Source organism: Gambusia affinis, linkage group LG19, assembly GCF_019740435.1.
Source record: "Gambusia affinis linkage group LG19, SWU_Gaff_1.0, whole genome shotgun sequence".
Taxonomy (NCBI): domain Eukaryota; kingdom Metazoa; phylum Chordata; class Actinopteri; order Cyprinodontiformes; family Poeciliidae; genus Gambusia; species Gambusia affinis.
In genome coordinates, this window is record NC_057886.1 from 4,482,309 (window position 1) to 4,498,568 (window position 16,260).

General features: G+C 42.8%; 1 protein-coding gene across 2 annotated transcripts; it reads right to left on the reverse strand.

Moving 5' to 3' along the window:
- Positions 1-198: 198 nt before the first annotated feature.
- Positions 199-15,218, reverse strand: hook2 (hook microtubule-tethering protein 2). 2 transcript variants are annotated; one of them, XM_044100476.1, is made up of 23 exons: positions 15,023-15,218; positions 14,079-14,161; positions 12,925-12,997; positions 12,771-12,821; positions 11,779-11,911; positions 11,464-11,531; positions 11,100-11,165; positions 10,254-10,334; positions 8,783-8,949; positions 8,520-8,660; positions 7,789-7,990; positions 7,542-7,652; positions 6,520-6,607; positions 6,350-6,416; positions 6,023-6,160; positions 4,397-4,484; positions 4,048-4,053; positions 3,863-3,897; positions 3,701-3,783; positions 3,498-3,601; positions 1,837-1,938; positions 1,651-1,722; positions 199-1,578 (listed from the first exon to the last, which is right to left on the reverse strand). In XM_044100476.1, exons 1-23 carry the CDS (start codon positions 15,065-15,067, stop codon positions 1,450-1,452), a joined length of 2,133 nt encoding a protein of 710 aa, XP_043956411.1. In that variant the 5' UTR covers positions 15,068-15,218; the 3' UTR covers positions 199-1,449. The 2 variants fall into 2 exon arrangements, with proteins under 2 accessions (XP_043956411.1, XP_043956413.1); XM_044100478.1 differs by lacking the exon at positions 4,048-4,053.
- Positions 15,219-16,260: the final 1,042 nt, after the last annotated feature.

Consider the following 16,260-nt stretch of genomic DNA (forward strand, 5'->3'; position numbering starts at 1 on the left):
TTTGGAAATGAAGTTTCAGAAATCAAAAGTTTTTGATTTGTTTTTTCTAGAATATTTCTGAGATGAATGAGTTTTTTTCTCACAGGTTTCCTTCCCCCTCTTCAAGAGGTATAATTACTTTTGAAGGCCTGATGTCGTTTTCATGTTCGGACGTTTCTAGATGAACCTGAAAGAGTGACTGTAGAGAAACAAAACAGATGTGATTCTCCTGTTCGGATCCAGTTTATTTGATGTGCAGCAGCAGAACAGAACTACGCCTCAGATCCCCGTCACGGCGCCGTGTCGTCTACCAGGCCACCGTATGAAAACACAACCGAGCCCCTTCACACCATGCTACGGCTTCAAACCATAAATAAAACAAAAGCAGAAAAAATGTGCACAGCAACATGATTGTGGCCTGAAGAGAAAAACGGCACAAAGCGCAAACGGGGGTCAAACAAGTTACAAGATCGCAGTTCTGATATGGGAAGAGCAAAAAATTAAAATAAAATGCATAGATACAAAAAAAAAAGTCAAGGTAAAGGTATAGAAAAAGCAGATTTAGTGTTTGATTATGCCTTTTATCTGCCGCTCGCTTCCTGTCAAGAAACGGCACAGATTCTGGCGTCACGTCAAAGTTTCCTCCCATGAGGCGTCAGCGGCAGAAAACGGCAGAACATCAGTAGTTTGATCATCCAGCTTTAAACTGGGATTAACACGACTCCTGCAGCGGGAAGCGGCGAGCGCCGTTCACCCACAACCACATACCCTGTTTCAACCTTTAGTGTGGAGATAAAAAATAATAATAAAAAAATCCAAAATACAATATTGAGGGAAAAAAAAAAAAAAAAAAAACCCATAAATCTAAACTTTGATGCACAAAACAGAGAAGAGGTTGATCATGTTCATCGCCAGTCGGCTCCACAAAGGAAACAGTTTTGATCCAGTGCAAGGCACTAAACACGTCCAGCTTCCTAACAATAAAAGTGCTCCAGTGTAAAGAGTTCTAAGAAGTTTGCACTTCAGGAAAACATTCAAGGGAACACCAAACATTCCCCAACCACCGGGTTCCCTCCAGTGTTTACATTCTAGACTAAGATGGGAGGGAACTCATCGAAAACAGTGAAGTGATTTTATACTTTACGCCTTCATTAACCGGACATTTCCTACTAATACCCTTCTACATCACATTAAAGTGATCCAAACTTGTACCGCTTTACCTAATATTAAATAATAATAATAATAATAATAATGATAAAAAAGATTAAAACACAAGACTTGAGTTGAAGAGGCTACAGAAGAAACAAAAAGAATCACCTCAAAAGGTGACAAAGTCTGCTGAAAAACACAACACTCTCATGTGGCTGTGAGCCAGCAGGGGGCAGCAGCAACACAAGAGACGGAGGGAAACGTGCAGCGGTCCAAGTGAAGGCTTCAAGGTAGAGGTGGACCTGGCCGTCCGGTCCCGTCTCATCTGGGCTGGAGGCGGACCAGGCCGCGCCGGGCGTTGGTGAACTGTCTCTGCTGGGCCAGGAAGGACATGGCCTGGTTTTCAGGTCCCAGCCGCTCCCCCGACACCTGCTGGTGCAACGCCATGCCCTGCGGAGGAAACGGCAAGGGTTGAGCTGAGACGCGGAGCCGGAAGAGCGAGGCGTCGCTCCTCGTACCGACCATGTTGTACCAGGCGCTGATGATGAGCTTCTCCTCCTGGCTGTGTCTGGCTCGGCTCCGTTCGTAGTCGTGCTGGAGGAGAGACGAACGCGCCCGGCAGCTTTTTAGTGACGCCTTGGAAAAAAACACAAACCAAAAAAAAACAACAAGCGGAGGTCGCCGGCCGACGCTCTTTACGCGGCTCACCTCCAGATGCTGGAGTTTGTTTTCCTTTTCCGTCAGCTGGTTTCTCAGAGACTGGACGTCGGGAGTCGGAGCCGGCTGCTTGGGATCCAGAGTTTTGATCACCTGCACACAGAAAACATCCTCCTGGTGACGCCTTTCTGTCGCCCCGGAAACGCTTCGTCACGCTGGACATGCGTCCTAACGGGATGGTAACTGTCGAAAGTAAATCTGAAAAGTGTGGTGTGCGTCTCTTCATTTCGAACAGATTTCAGGTGTGTGCTTTGGTCAAGTCATTCAAAAACATGAATATTACTCGACATAAAACAGTTGCATTCACAGATTAGCATTTCCACAGCATACTGGTGCCAGAACATGTTGCAGTTTGAAGCTTAACTTTGGTCAGACTAGAAAACAAAACTAAACTAAACAAAACACCCAGAAAACGTATGCATTCCTCCACTTCAAAATGACACATTTCAATGTGATGATTTATCACGTTAATTTTGTGGTGGCGACATAAAAAAATGAGGTAAAGTTTAACAGACAGAAGTGCTTTTTGAAAGGCTTCGCTGCTGTTACATCTCATGTTTCAAGACTCCAGCTCTACAGCATGTTTGGGGATTAACATCGAACATAAATCAGAGAATAATTTGCCGAAAAAACCTACAGCAACAAGTAGTTAAAGGGACCCAATATGTTGGCCAAAATATGTTGAAATATTCTCATCAGCTTAAAAGTTGTCAAACATAAAAACTAGCGGTGCACCCATTGCTGTTTTCTGGCAGATCACTGAATACCAATCTTTAAAGAGCCTGGCCTATCGATTCCGATTTTGGCCGACACCAATTTTTTTGTGGCTAAAGGTAGCAAGAAAGTTGCCGAGTTGGTAACTATTGTTAACTGCAAATGTGGAGACATGACCTGGTGTCTGAGTCTGTCAGTCAAACGTCTCTCACTGCAGAGCAGAAGAGCAGAGTGGTTCATTTTTAGACCTTAACTAAGGTGATAAGATTGTTTTTGGATGAAAGTATTGGTCCATCACCGATCTCCCAAAATTCTGAAAATCGCCGTCAATAAATCGGCGCACCCATAGCAAAACCTCATAACTTCAAAAATTGTACACTGTGATTATATTTTTCACCTGCAGGGGTCGCCATTTTTTTCCACAATGCAGTTACACCAAAAGTTTTGATTAAACTTAAATAAAAAGTGCCGGTATTACCAAATACCAAAACTCCTCTTTGTTTCTTCAACAAAGACGACTTTGGCTTCACGTCCAGTCAGTGCATTAAAATCTATCAGTCTCTCCTCGTCTTCACTTTCCTTTGTCGTTGCTGCACTTGCGTTCAAACTGAAAGGGTTGAACGTCGCTCAAAGCGCCAAAAAATACTTTTCTGATGGAGCTAGTGCTGTAGCACCTAGCATACGTTTGCTACCGTAAACAGTATTTTTTTTTAAATAAATCTGCAATAAATGTTCCTCAAATAAAGTCTGATATTACAACAGATTGTGGGTCCCTTTAAGAAGGCTGTTTTGTTTTGTAAATATCTAGCAGATTTCTTCTCATTTGAAGCTATAAAATGACGGGAGGCTTTCATAGCGTCCATCATTTCATAGCTCATCAACGTGTCTTTAATACGGCATGTTGATGAGGGGAGTGTGTTTCCTCCATGAGGACTGACCGTTCTGGCTTTCTCCATGTAGCGTTTGTATCTCTGCTCCATCTGTTTCATGTCCTCGTCCTTCTTCCGAAGGACCTCCTGGAGTTCATCGATCTTCTTGGCCACTGAAAAAAAAGCCAGGCGCGTTCAGAACTCCACAGCATGAACCGATAAGCCGGGAGAGTCGGGGGGACAAAAACTTTAAAAAAAACACCGGTTCTTACTGTTGCCGTCCGCTTTGGGCTCAAGGTCGTCGATGACCTCGCGTTTCTTCCGGAGGTCAGAGTGAGCTTCGTTCAGCTTCTCCCTGAAACAAATGAGTCACTTCAGACGGATCCCATCGGTGGTGAACCGGCGCCAAGCAGCAGCGGCGGTGAATGACTTACAAATGCTCCTCCAGCTTTTTCTTCAACAAAGAGGACTTTGGTTCAATGAGAGGAGGAGAAAAAAACAAAATGTTAACGCAAGATTCACACTATGTGAAGGATGAAAACCTGCGAAAAGCAGCGAGAGTCAAGCGGTTGCAGAGTGAAATCATGGACCTCTTGGACGGAGGACGGGCCGTACTTACGATGGCCTGATTTTGGCAGATGTAGGATGGGGGGGGAAGGGGAAGAGGAGAGAGACAAACAGAGAGGGGCAGGCGTTAGCGCTGAATCACCACAGCAAACATGGGTTAAAGTCCCACACAACAGGTCCCACAAGGAGAGCAAACACTGCAGTCCTCCAAGGCCAAGTGGTTTTTCTAGCTAATCTCTCAGTGAGCTGTGCAAAAACGATTCTTTTTCTTTTTCTGTTTTCAGAAATGATAAGTTGATTAGGCCGTATGAAGAGTCAGCATTCCATCCGCCTGATTGTGGACAGTATGCTGAGTAACGGCGAACAGCAACAGAGCAGGAGAGACAGATTATTCCACTCACGTCCTCGTGTTTGCTGTCCTGCTGCTGGAGAGCTTTCTGGAGCTCCTCCACCTGAGAACGCAGCTCCGAGATCTGCTGCTGGTCCAACCTTGGAATGGACAACAGGGAGGAAGGAAGATTTTAATGTGGATTTTATGAAAAAGTATTTTAAGGCTGAAATGACAACCAACTCTACGACGCCGTCATTTTGTTTAAGGACCATCATCTTATTTGTTGACTGATTTGTGTTAGCAGCAGAGGCAGTGGAGCGCATTGCTAACTAAAATGTTAGTTGAGCTAACCTTATAGACGTAATCAAACAATAGCTCTGCTAAAACACCTACATGGGGGCGTGCTGTGGTGGCGCAGGGGGTTAGCACGCCACACGTTTGGAGGCCTTAGTAATCGTCGCGGGTTCGACTACCGGTCCCGACAAACTTTGCCGCATGGCTTCCCCCCTCTCCTCATCCGCTTTCCTGTCTGCCTACTGACGCAAAACATACAAGCCACTAACGCCGCAAAAATGCTTTGGAGAGAAACAATGGAAAAAAATAAATTAAATTAAATAAAAAACCTACATGGTATTTAGATAAAGTGCAACATAAACACAGTATTTATTGGAAGCTAATGCTAAAGCTAAGGGACAATTTCAACAGCTGTTAGCAAAAGCTAATAGTTGTGCTAAAGACAGGAGAGTGAATGAGTTATAGCACTTAGCTAAAGTGTAACACAGTATTTAGAAGAAGCTAATGCTAAAGCACAAAACAACGTGGCATTTAGCAGTTTACAACTTGTTCTGTACAGTCCGTTTTATTTCCTTCCTGTATCTTTCTTGTTTGAAATAAAGTTGAGGAGAAGAAACAGACCTGTCGTCCCAGATAAAATATTGCTAAAAAAGACTGAATATTTAAGCTAAATGTAACTTTCTGTTTAGATTAAACCCGTTTTCCTCCAACAGTTCAATGAGTGAACTTTCTAAAATCAGCTGTATGGGATTTTTTTCAGAACTGAGCATTTCACACATTTCACTCTCCTCTTTTGAAAAAGGATCCTTAAATTATCTTTATTTAAACTATCTAGTAATCCCACTGTGGGTTAAAGATGTTTCAAGTGGAACTTTGCGCATTTACTGTGAGCACCTGTCAGCGCTCCGCTCTACTGAGCATGCTCACTCCACTCCTCTCCTCCTGTTGCCGGGGATGCTTCCCACACCCTCAGCCTGGTGTTGCATTGGACACACACACACACACACACACACACACACACACACACACACACACACACACACACACACACACACACACACAAACAGTCCGCCCACATGTCCACATGCCCACAGGCATGTAAACACACACACACAAACACACGCCTGCACGTAAACACACACGCTGTAGGGACAATCTGGCTTTCTGCTGCCTGTCCTCCAGCCCACACAGCTCCGCTCCACACGCAGTCCAGAGGGCGAGTTGACATTTAGGCAGATATCACTCCTTCCCTCAGCCAAATAAACAGTTTAATACCCGGCAACGCACAATATGGTGGCCCTCAGGGGGAAATGCTTATCCAACACTGCTGAGCAAAAAAAAAAAAAAAAAAAAGAAAAAAAAAAAGTTGAAACATTTAATGAATTCATGAACAAACTCCTACCTGTTCTGGGTTTCCAGGGTGTTCTTGCTGCGCTGCGCCTCTTCCAGCTCGGCCTGGACCTCCACTAGCTTCTGCCTGTAGGTCTCCTCCTGAGCGCACAGCATCTTGTTCTCGCTCTGCAGACGGACGACCGTTTCCCTGTCGAAGGCAGAAAATGGGGAACAACAGAAAGGCAGGATGAGGGGAAGGAAAGGGAGACAGACCGAGGAGGCTCTTATGTGACGCCATGTGTTACTGATCCACTGGCCAGCTGAGCGTTCAGCTTCCAAAAATAAAACTCCACAATGAACCCAGCACCAGCTGCCTCAGATGGATGCCTGGACGTACTTTAGCTCAGTGGGCATGATCTCTGCAGCAAGGTTTCCCACCGTCACGTCACCGTCACACAAGTCTCCTACAGGGAGAAAGAAAAATACATGAAGTAGTTTTACTAAACGCCATCGTGTTTCAATGCGTTACCAATCAATACATACAAATACTCGGGATGATTTTCCCACCTGTTCCGCTCAGGCAGCCCTGCTGGACCTGCGCACACCGCAGCTCGTCGTTCGCTTCCCGAAGCGAGTCTCTTTCTGAAATGAGGCGCTGCAGAAGAGAAAAGGTCGTTAGAAACATGCTGTCCAGAATATCCCAAGTTCTGATTTGATTAACTTTGTTTACATCAGCAAACAATGCATTTTACACAAAGGATGCACGATAAATCTTCAATGTCGGAACTGGCTGATTTTTTTTAACATCTGGGTATCGGACCGATACCCGACATCGATATCCAAACTGTTTAGTTAGTCGACCAAACTAAGCAGCAGATATTTTATTATTTGCCTCTTTGTCGTTTGTTTTGGAGGGGAGTATTTGTTGACAGTGATGGATATTTGTAGGAAAGTAGTACAAATTGTCGTCCATGATAGCAGTATAAATATCTGGTCCTGTTGCAATAAGCAAGAACTCAATCAATCGTGTGATAAATTGAAACAAGCTCAATAATTTCTATTTGCATGATTTATCATTTTCCTTTTTTTCTCTCATTCTACAAAAACTGAACAACAAAAGTCGTCAGTCTGGTGCTTCGGTCTCAACAAGCCCTAACTACACATAATTCATTTGATCCGTTTTGTTTATTTTGGATATTTAAAATGTCTTCCAGTTCCACTGTTGAATGTTCACTAGAATTTAAAAATGATTCATCTTTGAGAATCAGTTTGCTGTTGCGTTATGTTACTTGAAGATGGTGTCAAAACAACAACGTTATCGTTAATTGCAATAACGTCTTGGATAATTTATCATACGGCTAAATTTGTCACCGTTACAAACCTATTAATATTGGATATTCATTTTCATAAAACAATGCGACATCAATCCTTATGTAACACGGATCGTTGTCAGATCCGAGACTTTTCTAGAAGCAACAGATCAGGTGGGAGTCTGCAGCACAATATCTGCCTGGCGACAGCCTCAGCAGCAGAGAAGTGCTGATCCTCACAACATTTTCCAAATGCGCCGGCGAGGAGCAACAACTCACTTCTTTCTCCTTCAGCAGAGCGTCATACTTGTCATAAAGATTCTTGTACTCAAACTGCCACTTCTCAGCCTTCATGGCCTCCACTGTGTGTCTGGTGTGAAGCTCATGAGCCTGGAAAAGAAAACAAAAAAAGAACATAGATAAATACACACAGAGAAAAAAAAATAAAAATCCAAACACGTGCAGCAGCCAGACTCAGTTTATCATCGCTCAGATGGGCAACAGATGAAGCGGCGACGCGGCGTGCCTGTCTCTTGTAGGTGTCCAGCTGACCGCGGACGGCGTTGGCCCGCCGCAGCTCCTCCTCCAGCTCGCAGGTGCGCTGCATGTACACGGTGTTGCGCTCCTCCAGGAGGCGCACCTGTCTGCGCAGATCGCCCAGATCCTCCAGCTTCCTCTTGTAGGTCTCCACCAGCGCTTCCAGCTGGTTCACCCGGTCAGACGAGTGTCTGAGGGGGGCAGCAGAGGGACGGAGGGTGAGGGTAGCGGCTAATCATGCTTGGGGAAAGTCATTTATCGCTGAACATGAATAACAAACGCCTTCAATTAAGAAAGGTGGCGTCAGCTTTGTGTCCTGATCTGGGTGACCTTGATATGTTTAGCTGGACGATAAATTGTCTCTGAAGTTATCGCGATAAACAGTAATATTGTTGTATTGAATATTTTTGTTTTAAATCAAGGCCATCATTTGATAATAACTGGAACATGGATGGATACATTCACAGTGTGTTTGCATTTGACAAGATGTCATTTTTATTGGTCGTTTCTTCATTGATGATTGCATCATGTTGTTGTGATGTAAAGCACTTTGAAGTTGTCGCTGAAATGTGCTATACATTAAAAAAACCAACAAAAATCTCAACTTTATTGTGTCATGTGCTACACTGCTGCGCTAAAGCACATGTTAAGTTACGTTGATCACCATTCCAGCTCACGACTGACTGATTTTGATAGAGAACCACTAATGGCTCCGCCCACCTGAGGATGTCCATCTCGTCTTTAAGCGCCTGGGCTTCGTGGGCCAGACTCGTCAGCTCCTCGTTCCTCTGATGCAGGTCGGCCACCTCGCGCTCCAGCATGTCTGCACGAACGCGCAGGTCGTCTCTGCTGTTCTCCAGCCTGAGAGAAACAAACGCGGCCGAGGTGACTCGAGAAGACCGTCGAGTCTAGCGCCAAAACATCTCACATGTGGGTAGGAAAGCTGATGGTTATCACAATGACGTTTTCGCCGTTGGAACAACCTGTAGTTCTCCTCCTGCAGCTGCTCCATCTGACTCTGCAGCAGCAGCAGCTTCTTGCCCGTGATGGCGGTGGTCGCGGCATCCAGAGAGTCGCTGCAGCAAAGCCTCTCCCTCAGGGAGCGGACCTCCGCCTGGAGGGACGACCTCTCCTCCACGCCCAGTGACAGCTGGCGGAGGGCAGAGAAACTTGATGCAAAACATTGCAAACACACATCGAGAACTTTAGTGGGGGGGAAAAAAAGGTGCTTCGACTAGAGATACACTGAACACAATATTGATATTGAAAAAGAAATTCTAGATTGGCGACACTGTGCCCGACCCATAAGGGCAGATCTATTCTGTTTAATTCTATGTTTTGTTCTCTGAGCGACGTCGTGCTTTATTATTTATTTTACGTTACATTTAGAACTCCTAAAGGTTTGTTGCAGTTTATATTTACATGTTTGATCAAGGTATTCCACCTTTTGGTTTTCTCGGTTTCAGTTTATATTACACAACTGCGCCGACTGAACAAATTAAAAGTTTGACCAAGCTTATGATGCCATTGTTTGTATACACACATACATGAGTGTGCAGATTTATCACATAAATATGTAATTCAGTGCATTTGAGCAAAATATTCCCAAGTGTGTGAATGTGAAGAAATTTGTTCATTTTCAAGCAGATTTATTTAGAGAAAACCTGAGATAACACATAAGAAACTCACCAGGCTTTAGTGCAAAGAGGGTCTTTAAAACACGAGCTTCTCTGTCACTTCACATGCTCTGTTGTCACTGCTGCTCAGTCAGCTGATGCTCAATATTCCCTCACAGTGCTCCACTTATCCCCAACCCCGAGGGTTTAAACCAGATCCTCATGCTAAGATTAGATACGACAAGAATGCTTATTCTGGAGCCGCCGCTGTATTTTTAAAGTTGGAAACAACTCCAACAATTCTGATCTTTTAACCATCAGAAAAAAAAACCCCAAAAAACAAGTGGAAACTTTTCAAACGGGATGCGTTTTCCAGGCAGCAATAAGCCCGCGCTGAACTTTTTAGGACAGATTGCGTGTTTGCAGCGCCGGGCCAGTAACAGGCAAATAGCTCCTAAAACAACACCGCTGACTAATTCCCAACGTGTGGGCCGAGCAAGTAAACAAACAGGTGGGCCGAGAGCAAGCACAAATTATTGTTGGCTACCGATCCACCCCAAGGCAATGTGTCAGTTTCATCTAGATGTTATGGAACTGCTGACAAGAAAGTGTGTTAAAGGGGGAAGAGGGAGAAAAAAAAAATCACAAATAAGCAGAGAGAAAGATGATATCCTGCAGGGTAACCAATAGAAGCTAAAGTGAAAAAAGTTCTGATAATCTCTGGCAGAGAGCAGCATGTCGGCGCAGAGAAGAGCTTCGTAAAACAAAAAAAACAACCGATTCTGACTCTACCAGAAATGGAAATGTTTGCTAAAAAAGCACGTGAACTCCGACTGACCCGATGCTCCAGGTCTCTGCAGCGCTGCGTCAGGTCCTCCTTCTCGCCCGCTACCTCGCTCAGAAAGTAATACTTCCTGGACTGAAAGAGTGCAGAGAAGAGACGTCGCATCAGGGAATCGGAGGAGAGACCGGCGCGTCAGGAGAGCAACGCGAGCGCTCACAGTTTCACACGTTTCATGATTTATTGTGACACTGCAAAAACACTCAATGTTACAAAAGTATTTGTTGCATTTGTCTTAGTTTACTTGAACAAAGGCAAAACTAAAGTACTAACAACATTTCAACAAAATATTTCTGGATATTGATTAAAAAGTTCACTAGCAGTTGTTAATCTTATAAAAGACAAAAATGTCTCAATTTAGGGGGAAATAATCTGCTGGAGGAACTAGTACTTTATTAAAACTATATTAAGGAATTATTGACTTAAATCAAGCTCCTAAATCTGGGTGGAATGTTACATGTAGGTTAGTTTTGTCGTATTTCAAGTGTACTGAGATAATTGCACCGACTAGACAAAAGAGATCCTGGTAAGATTTTGTGTTTTGAAAGAAAAAGACCTAAATTTTGTTCCATTTCCTGAAAATAAACTTGTTCAGTCGAACAAAAAAAAACAAAAGAAATTGAAAACTAGATGCCTGTTTTTAAATACAGAAAACGTACAACATCTCTTTTAAAGTACAGGATGTACTTTGAACAACATCCATTTTGTACATAAAGAAAAAAACCAAAATATGACTAATTAAGGATTGTCTTTTTTCATTTCCTCACCCCTTTCACCTCACAAACATAAATACAGACGATCCTCTGGGTCATAATTTTCCTGTGCTGACTTTCTGATATTTACCTGGTAGTCAAAGTCTCCATACGTCTCTGGACTTCCTGATTCAGATGACGGTTCCTTCGCTAAAAGCTGAAACCAAGCAGCAGGAAATGAGCTCAAGTGACAGATAAAAACTGACAGGAACCGCATTGGCAGATGCAGGTTTGCTCAGATTTATTAATATCTTTCATTTGAAGGCAATCTTCCTAAGCTCAATATTAATCAACTCCTACAGCGTCGGCCCTCAAAAGCACCAAATCTATTCTTAGAACTGCACAAAGCAGGATTTGGGGGGGGGAGATTATGAATTACACCCATGACTAACATCTGGATTAAAACAAACAAAAAATAGAGAGCAAGGAGAGGATACGTCGGGCTGCTCACTCACCTCCTGAATGGCTGTCATCACAACATGCTGGACAGATTCCTCAAGCGTCATAATCTGCTGGATTTGCTCTGTTTGGGAGACGATGACAACAAAAGCTGTGGATGTGCAGCCAGATGCAGATTAACGCAAATAATCTTTCCTAAAATGAAACCAGCTCAGGTTCATTAAACTTTAGTGTTTTAAAGTTTATTCTGAGAAAATGGGGGGAGGGGGGGTAAAAAGCGCCGTTTTTGTGTTTGAGAGTTAAAATAATCTCGTGGATCATTCCTCACAGGTTGATGCGTGGATTCCATTCATGCGTTTCATTTTTTTTACCTTGTTTCTTTTCGCAGCTGACGGCGCAGCCCAACACGAGCTGCAGCAGCTTGCCCAGCTCCGTCACGTCTCCCAGCTCGCCTATGAGGTTCACATCGGGTAAATGCTCGTCGGACACCTGCTGACCGAGCACCTGGCCGCGACACGAGAAGGTCAAAGGTCACGTGTCCAAGCACAGCCACGAACCAAACAGAACTAGAGAAGTGAGGGCGCAGCTCAAAGAATCAGTATATTGTCAAAAAGTTAACATTTTTTTTGGTGCAGTATTTCAATTTGAAAACATGGCTCATTTGACTTTATAATGGTGGCCTTGAAATTGGGCCTCTGTCTCTTTAAGAAACTTCACCTTCAGTAAGTCACCGCAACATGGCTCCTCTATTAACCCTAGCCACGTTTTAATCAATGTTGCACTGAGAAGCAGCTCCTATAACGAGCTCAGCAGACGGGCAGTTCCACCAGGTGTTTGCTAATTGATGCCGACTAGTCTGAAGGAGCTGAGCAGGGCTCTGTGAGGCAGAAGCTTAGAAAATGAAGCTCCAAGGAGGTGGGGCCACCAAAGCGTTTGGCACAGCTAAATGGTTGCCATGGAGATTAAAGGATTCCTAAAAGATGCATGAACGAATCAAAGCAACACTCCAAGTATGTTTTTGACGAGGGAACAACAATATAACATGTTTGTCATTTAACAAAAGCGCCACAATTTCTTTTTCAATATTAGCGGATTATCGACAAAGTTTTGAGCACATTTGTAATGCAGCTCGACCGGCCAGCAAACCTTCCTAAACCTTGGAGTAATGTACAGAAGATGAGAAACAACAAAGCCAAAAAAAACAGCAACCAAAAATAAACATTTCAATTATCAATTTGTCTGGAATGATTATAAACAATACGAGCTTCCTGTTTTGAATTAAATCACCGAACTAGATTAACTTTTGACGATACTCTGATTCATTGAGAGGAACCGCTAAAAAAAAAAAAAAGAAACGCCTTACATCATGGTAATACTCCAGCATGCTTTTCAGGACCTTCTTTAAGTTGCTGACCTAGAAAAACAGAAACAGGAGTTGGTGCTGTGATTTTTTTTTTTAGTTCTAGTGAAAGACAACAAAAACAAAAAGGGATGTTCTGCTGCTCTTCAAACGTTACTTTAAGGCGCCAGTTGGCCTCGCTCTCCTCCTTGATCCTGCCAAGCCACGTCTCATTAAACCAAGAGGGGTCTCTGTTAACGAGAACGCAGAGCTGCAGTCACAATACATCTCTCTGGACATCATAATCCACAGGAAGCAGCAGCAGCAGTAACACAGCCTTTGTTCTTTTAAACACACATGGGACTCGTGAGAAGAAGAGGAAAAAAAAGTCAAAAGTATCCTGAAGTGGAACAACAGGTTTGATGTTAGAACATTTTTAGGCAAGCTGCTCAGACACGGACCAAAAACATTTTCCTGCAAGCTGAGGTCTTGATTCAAATGCGTACATGAACACCAAGTGAAACGGAGACCAATCCAATAGCAGGAAGTGGACTATAATGCAGGGCATTCTGGGTAAGTACAACCAAAACAAATGCAATATTCCAATTCTAGCGGGAGAAATGGCGCGTTTTGAGCAACAACAAACGATAAATTCTACAATGACTAAAATATGACGCCACTACATTTGGGTTTACATTTCGTGACGAAGGAATTTGTGCTCGGTGTCCTCTTCAGAGAGTTATGCATCACATCCTTGAGCAGGTTTTGGGGCAGCGCCACCGCAGGCGAGGAGGGGAACAGGTTTTTCAAAAGGTTCCGGCTCGTTTGACACAATGTAGTGTGAAAGAGAACCACACCAGCTGAAAATGTAACAAATGTTGCAACTTTGGTTCCCAATTGACCCGAGTCTACCGGACTATCAGGTCTGAAAACACCCTTAATGACTTTGCCGTTAAAATGAGACAAAAACAAAAACAAAACAACAACAACAAAATAATCTGTATCAGCCAAAATCGAAATCAGGCTTTTAAAAAGATCAGAACTGTGAGTAATTGTACAAGTGTAAATATATGTAAAAGACATTCTATCCCACACTGGGTCAATATTATATATTGACCCAGTGTTAAGCTTATTCCATAAATCTTCAGAGAAGCTGAATATGTGAACTCCTGATTGTATTCAAGATTCAATCATCTAGCTTTTGATTTGAGCGGAAGTTGAAGAATTCAGACTAACTGTAAATTAGTCGGGGGTTTTTTTTAAACATTTGATTTAAGTCCTTCCTTTGCACAAATCAGAAGAGCATAAAGTCTATAAGTACGCAATGCTTACATTCTGTAGAGTACGTGAGCAATGGCCACTCCACTTGTTAGATTGTGCTTGTTATCACATGACGGGACCTGAAATGTCTGTAACTGAGAATAAAAACAAAAAAATGTTAACATTAGTCACTTTATATAAACTTAACCATACAGCTGCAAACCAGCTGCTTGGAAATTACTACCAAGTCATTTGCTTCCAACAAAATATGAACCAAATCAAACTGTACGTTATGTTTCAAATACATAATTTGAAACAAAATTCCGCAAGAAATCACCAGAAAAAAGAAAAGAAAAAGTATTTTAATCTTTGGGCACATTTGATTACTTCATAACAAAAAGAAAGAAACACAAAACAGATCAGTTTGCAAAAAGCACAAACAGGTATGAATCTCAAACGTATTTCTCTTTAAAGCTTAAATGTATCTAATTTTATATTAGAACTTCAGTCTGCAACAGAGGTTCAACAAAACAGCAGTTCTTAATGAAAGTGACTCAAACCAGCTCCTTTACATTCATCTTAAATAAAAGACTTTAAAACACTTATGATGGACTGCAGACTTGCTACTAATACCAACTCGTGCTCAGTGTGTCACTTTACTCTTTGGGGAAGAGCCAAACAAATGGGTTTTGTCTGAGCTTTAAAGGAAAGTTAGCATGTTGGAGGCTGACGTCAAGCCGTTTGGGTTCGTTTGTTTAGCAGCTAACTTTGCTTTAGTAAGCAGACCACCAAAACCATATTGCTCAATTTGTTTACAGCTTCTTAGCTTGACTGAAGAGCAGCTAACACCGTTTCCAAGAACTAGTTACTGCTTGTATATTATCACAGAGAGTAAAACAGAACGTTCCGTTTTACCTCAGGAATTTATTTACGTAAATTTGCCGAACACCTGCCGTCACCTGTTAGCCCCGGGGCAGGTTAGCCTCGCTCGGGAACCTCGCTAACTTCAGACTTACCCAGGTCAACAGCGAGTCGCACAGCTTTGCTTTATCCAGACTCATCCTGCCGAGTGGCGTGAAGCGACAGACCGGACTGGACCTTCGCCGGTTCTGTTGCTCAGGAGTTTGTTTCTCCGGTCCAGACACCTTCCACGTCAGGCCTCCGAGCGCTGCCTCCCGTTCTTTTCGCGTTTCACTCCCTCCCTCTGTTATCCCACACGAGCTTCCGTATGAGGACCGTTACCATGGAAACGGCTTGTGCTTCGGGGTCAGCGTGTCTGGTCACAGTAAATGATGGTAATTTGAGAGTAATGGCGTCGGTTCAATCAGGGTTGAACGCACTGAAAATGAGTTGGATTTAAACGTTATCATATCTTATTGTTACCTGTGTATTTAACCGAGATTTTGTCAAGTGAAATATATACATAAAAAAATAACTAATGAAAAATAAAAATAAATAGGAGCTTTCAGGAAGACCTTTCGGGTTTACTCTAGTTTAAAAATGTATTCACACCCCTGAACCTTTCTACATTTTGTCTTTATTTACAACAAGAGATCGGTAGTAACTCATGATATTTACTCAATAACAATCACTTTACTAAAAATAGTTTTACTGTACTGGCACTGCACATTTTATTTTTACTTGAGTACTATCATGATGAAGTAGCCTATCGCTACTCTTGAGTAAAATTACTGGCTACTTTACTAAATAAAATTTAGGCCCCTAAATAAAATTTAATACACGTTTAGGATAATACAATCCACTACAGTAAATGGCTACACTATAGAAATGTAGTTGAAAAAACGATCACATTTCTATTCAGTCAGCAAAAACGAAATTTCAATGAAATCTGGTTGAGATGGGGATGTATGTTCTTAAAAGACAAAAACGTATTCTTTTCATTTTCAGATACCATTTTCAGTACTTATTGCCAAATCCGAAGTGTTTAATTCGTTTCATGTTTTTTAATTCCCTTAAAGCACCACTGGATGGCTCTAGTCGACAGTGGGTCTATACAGCTGCATGTTGCACAACCGCTATCTATTTGTCTGTCTGTCTGTCACATTCAGGATGATATGCAGTTTTTTGTTTTTTTTTAACCAAACATGACATTTTCGATTTCCCACTTGGGCGTTTAACTGCATCTGCTTTCCCATCCATGCTGGAGAAATGATCCCCGCAGCATGATGCTACCCCCACCTGTCCTGTGTGTCCCTCGGTCTTCATGATGCTGTTTGAGGCTGGATTCACAGTG

Bases quoted from the DNA above. Each gene is read 5' to 3' on its own strand.
- hook2 (XM_044100476.1), bottom strand. From the start codon at position 15,067: ATGAGTCTGGATAAAGCAAAGCTGTGCGACTCGCTGTTGACCTGG. The intron at 12,822-12,924 runs GTAACGTTTGAA...CTGTTTTTCTAG, and splicing joins AGGCCAACTGGCGCCTTAAA to GTCAGCAACTTAAAGAAGGT. The intron at 7,991-8,519 runs GTGGGCGGAGCC...TGCCCCCCTCAG, and splicing joins GACGAGATGGACATCCTCAG to ACACTCGTCTGACCGGGTGA.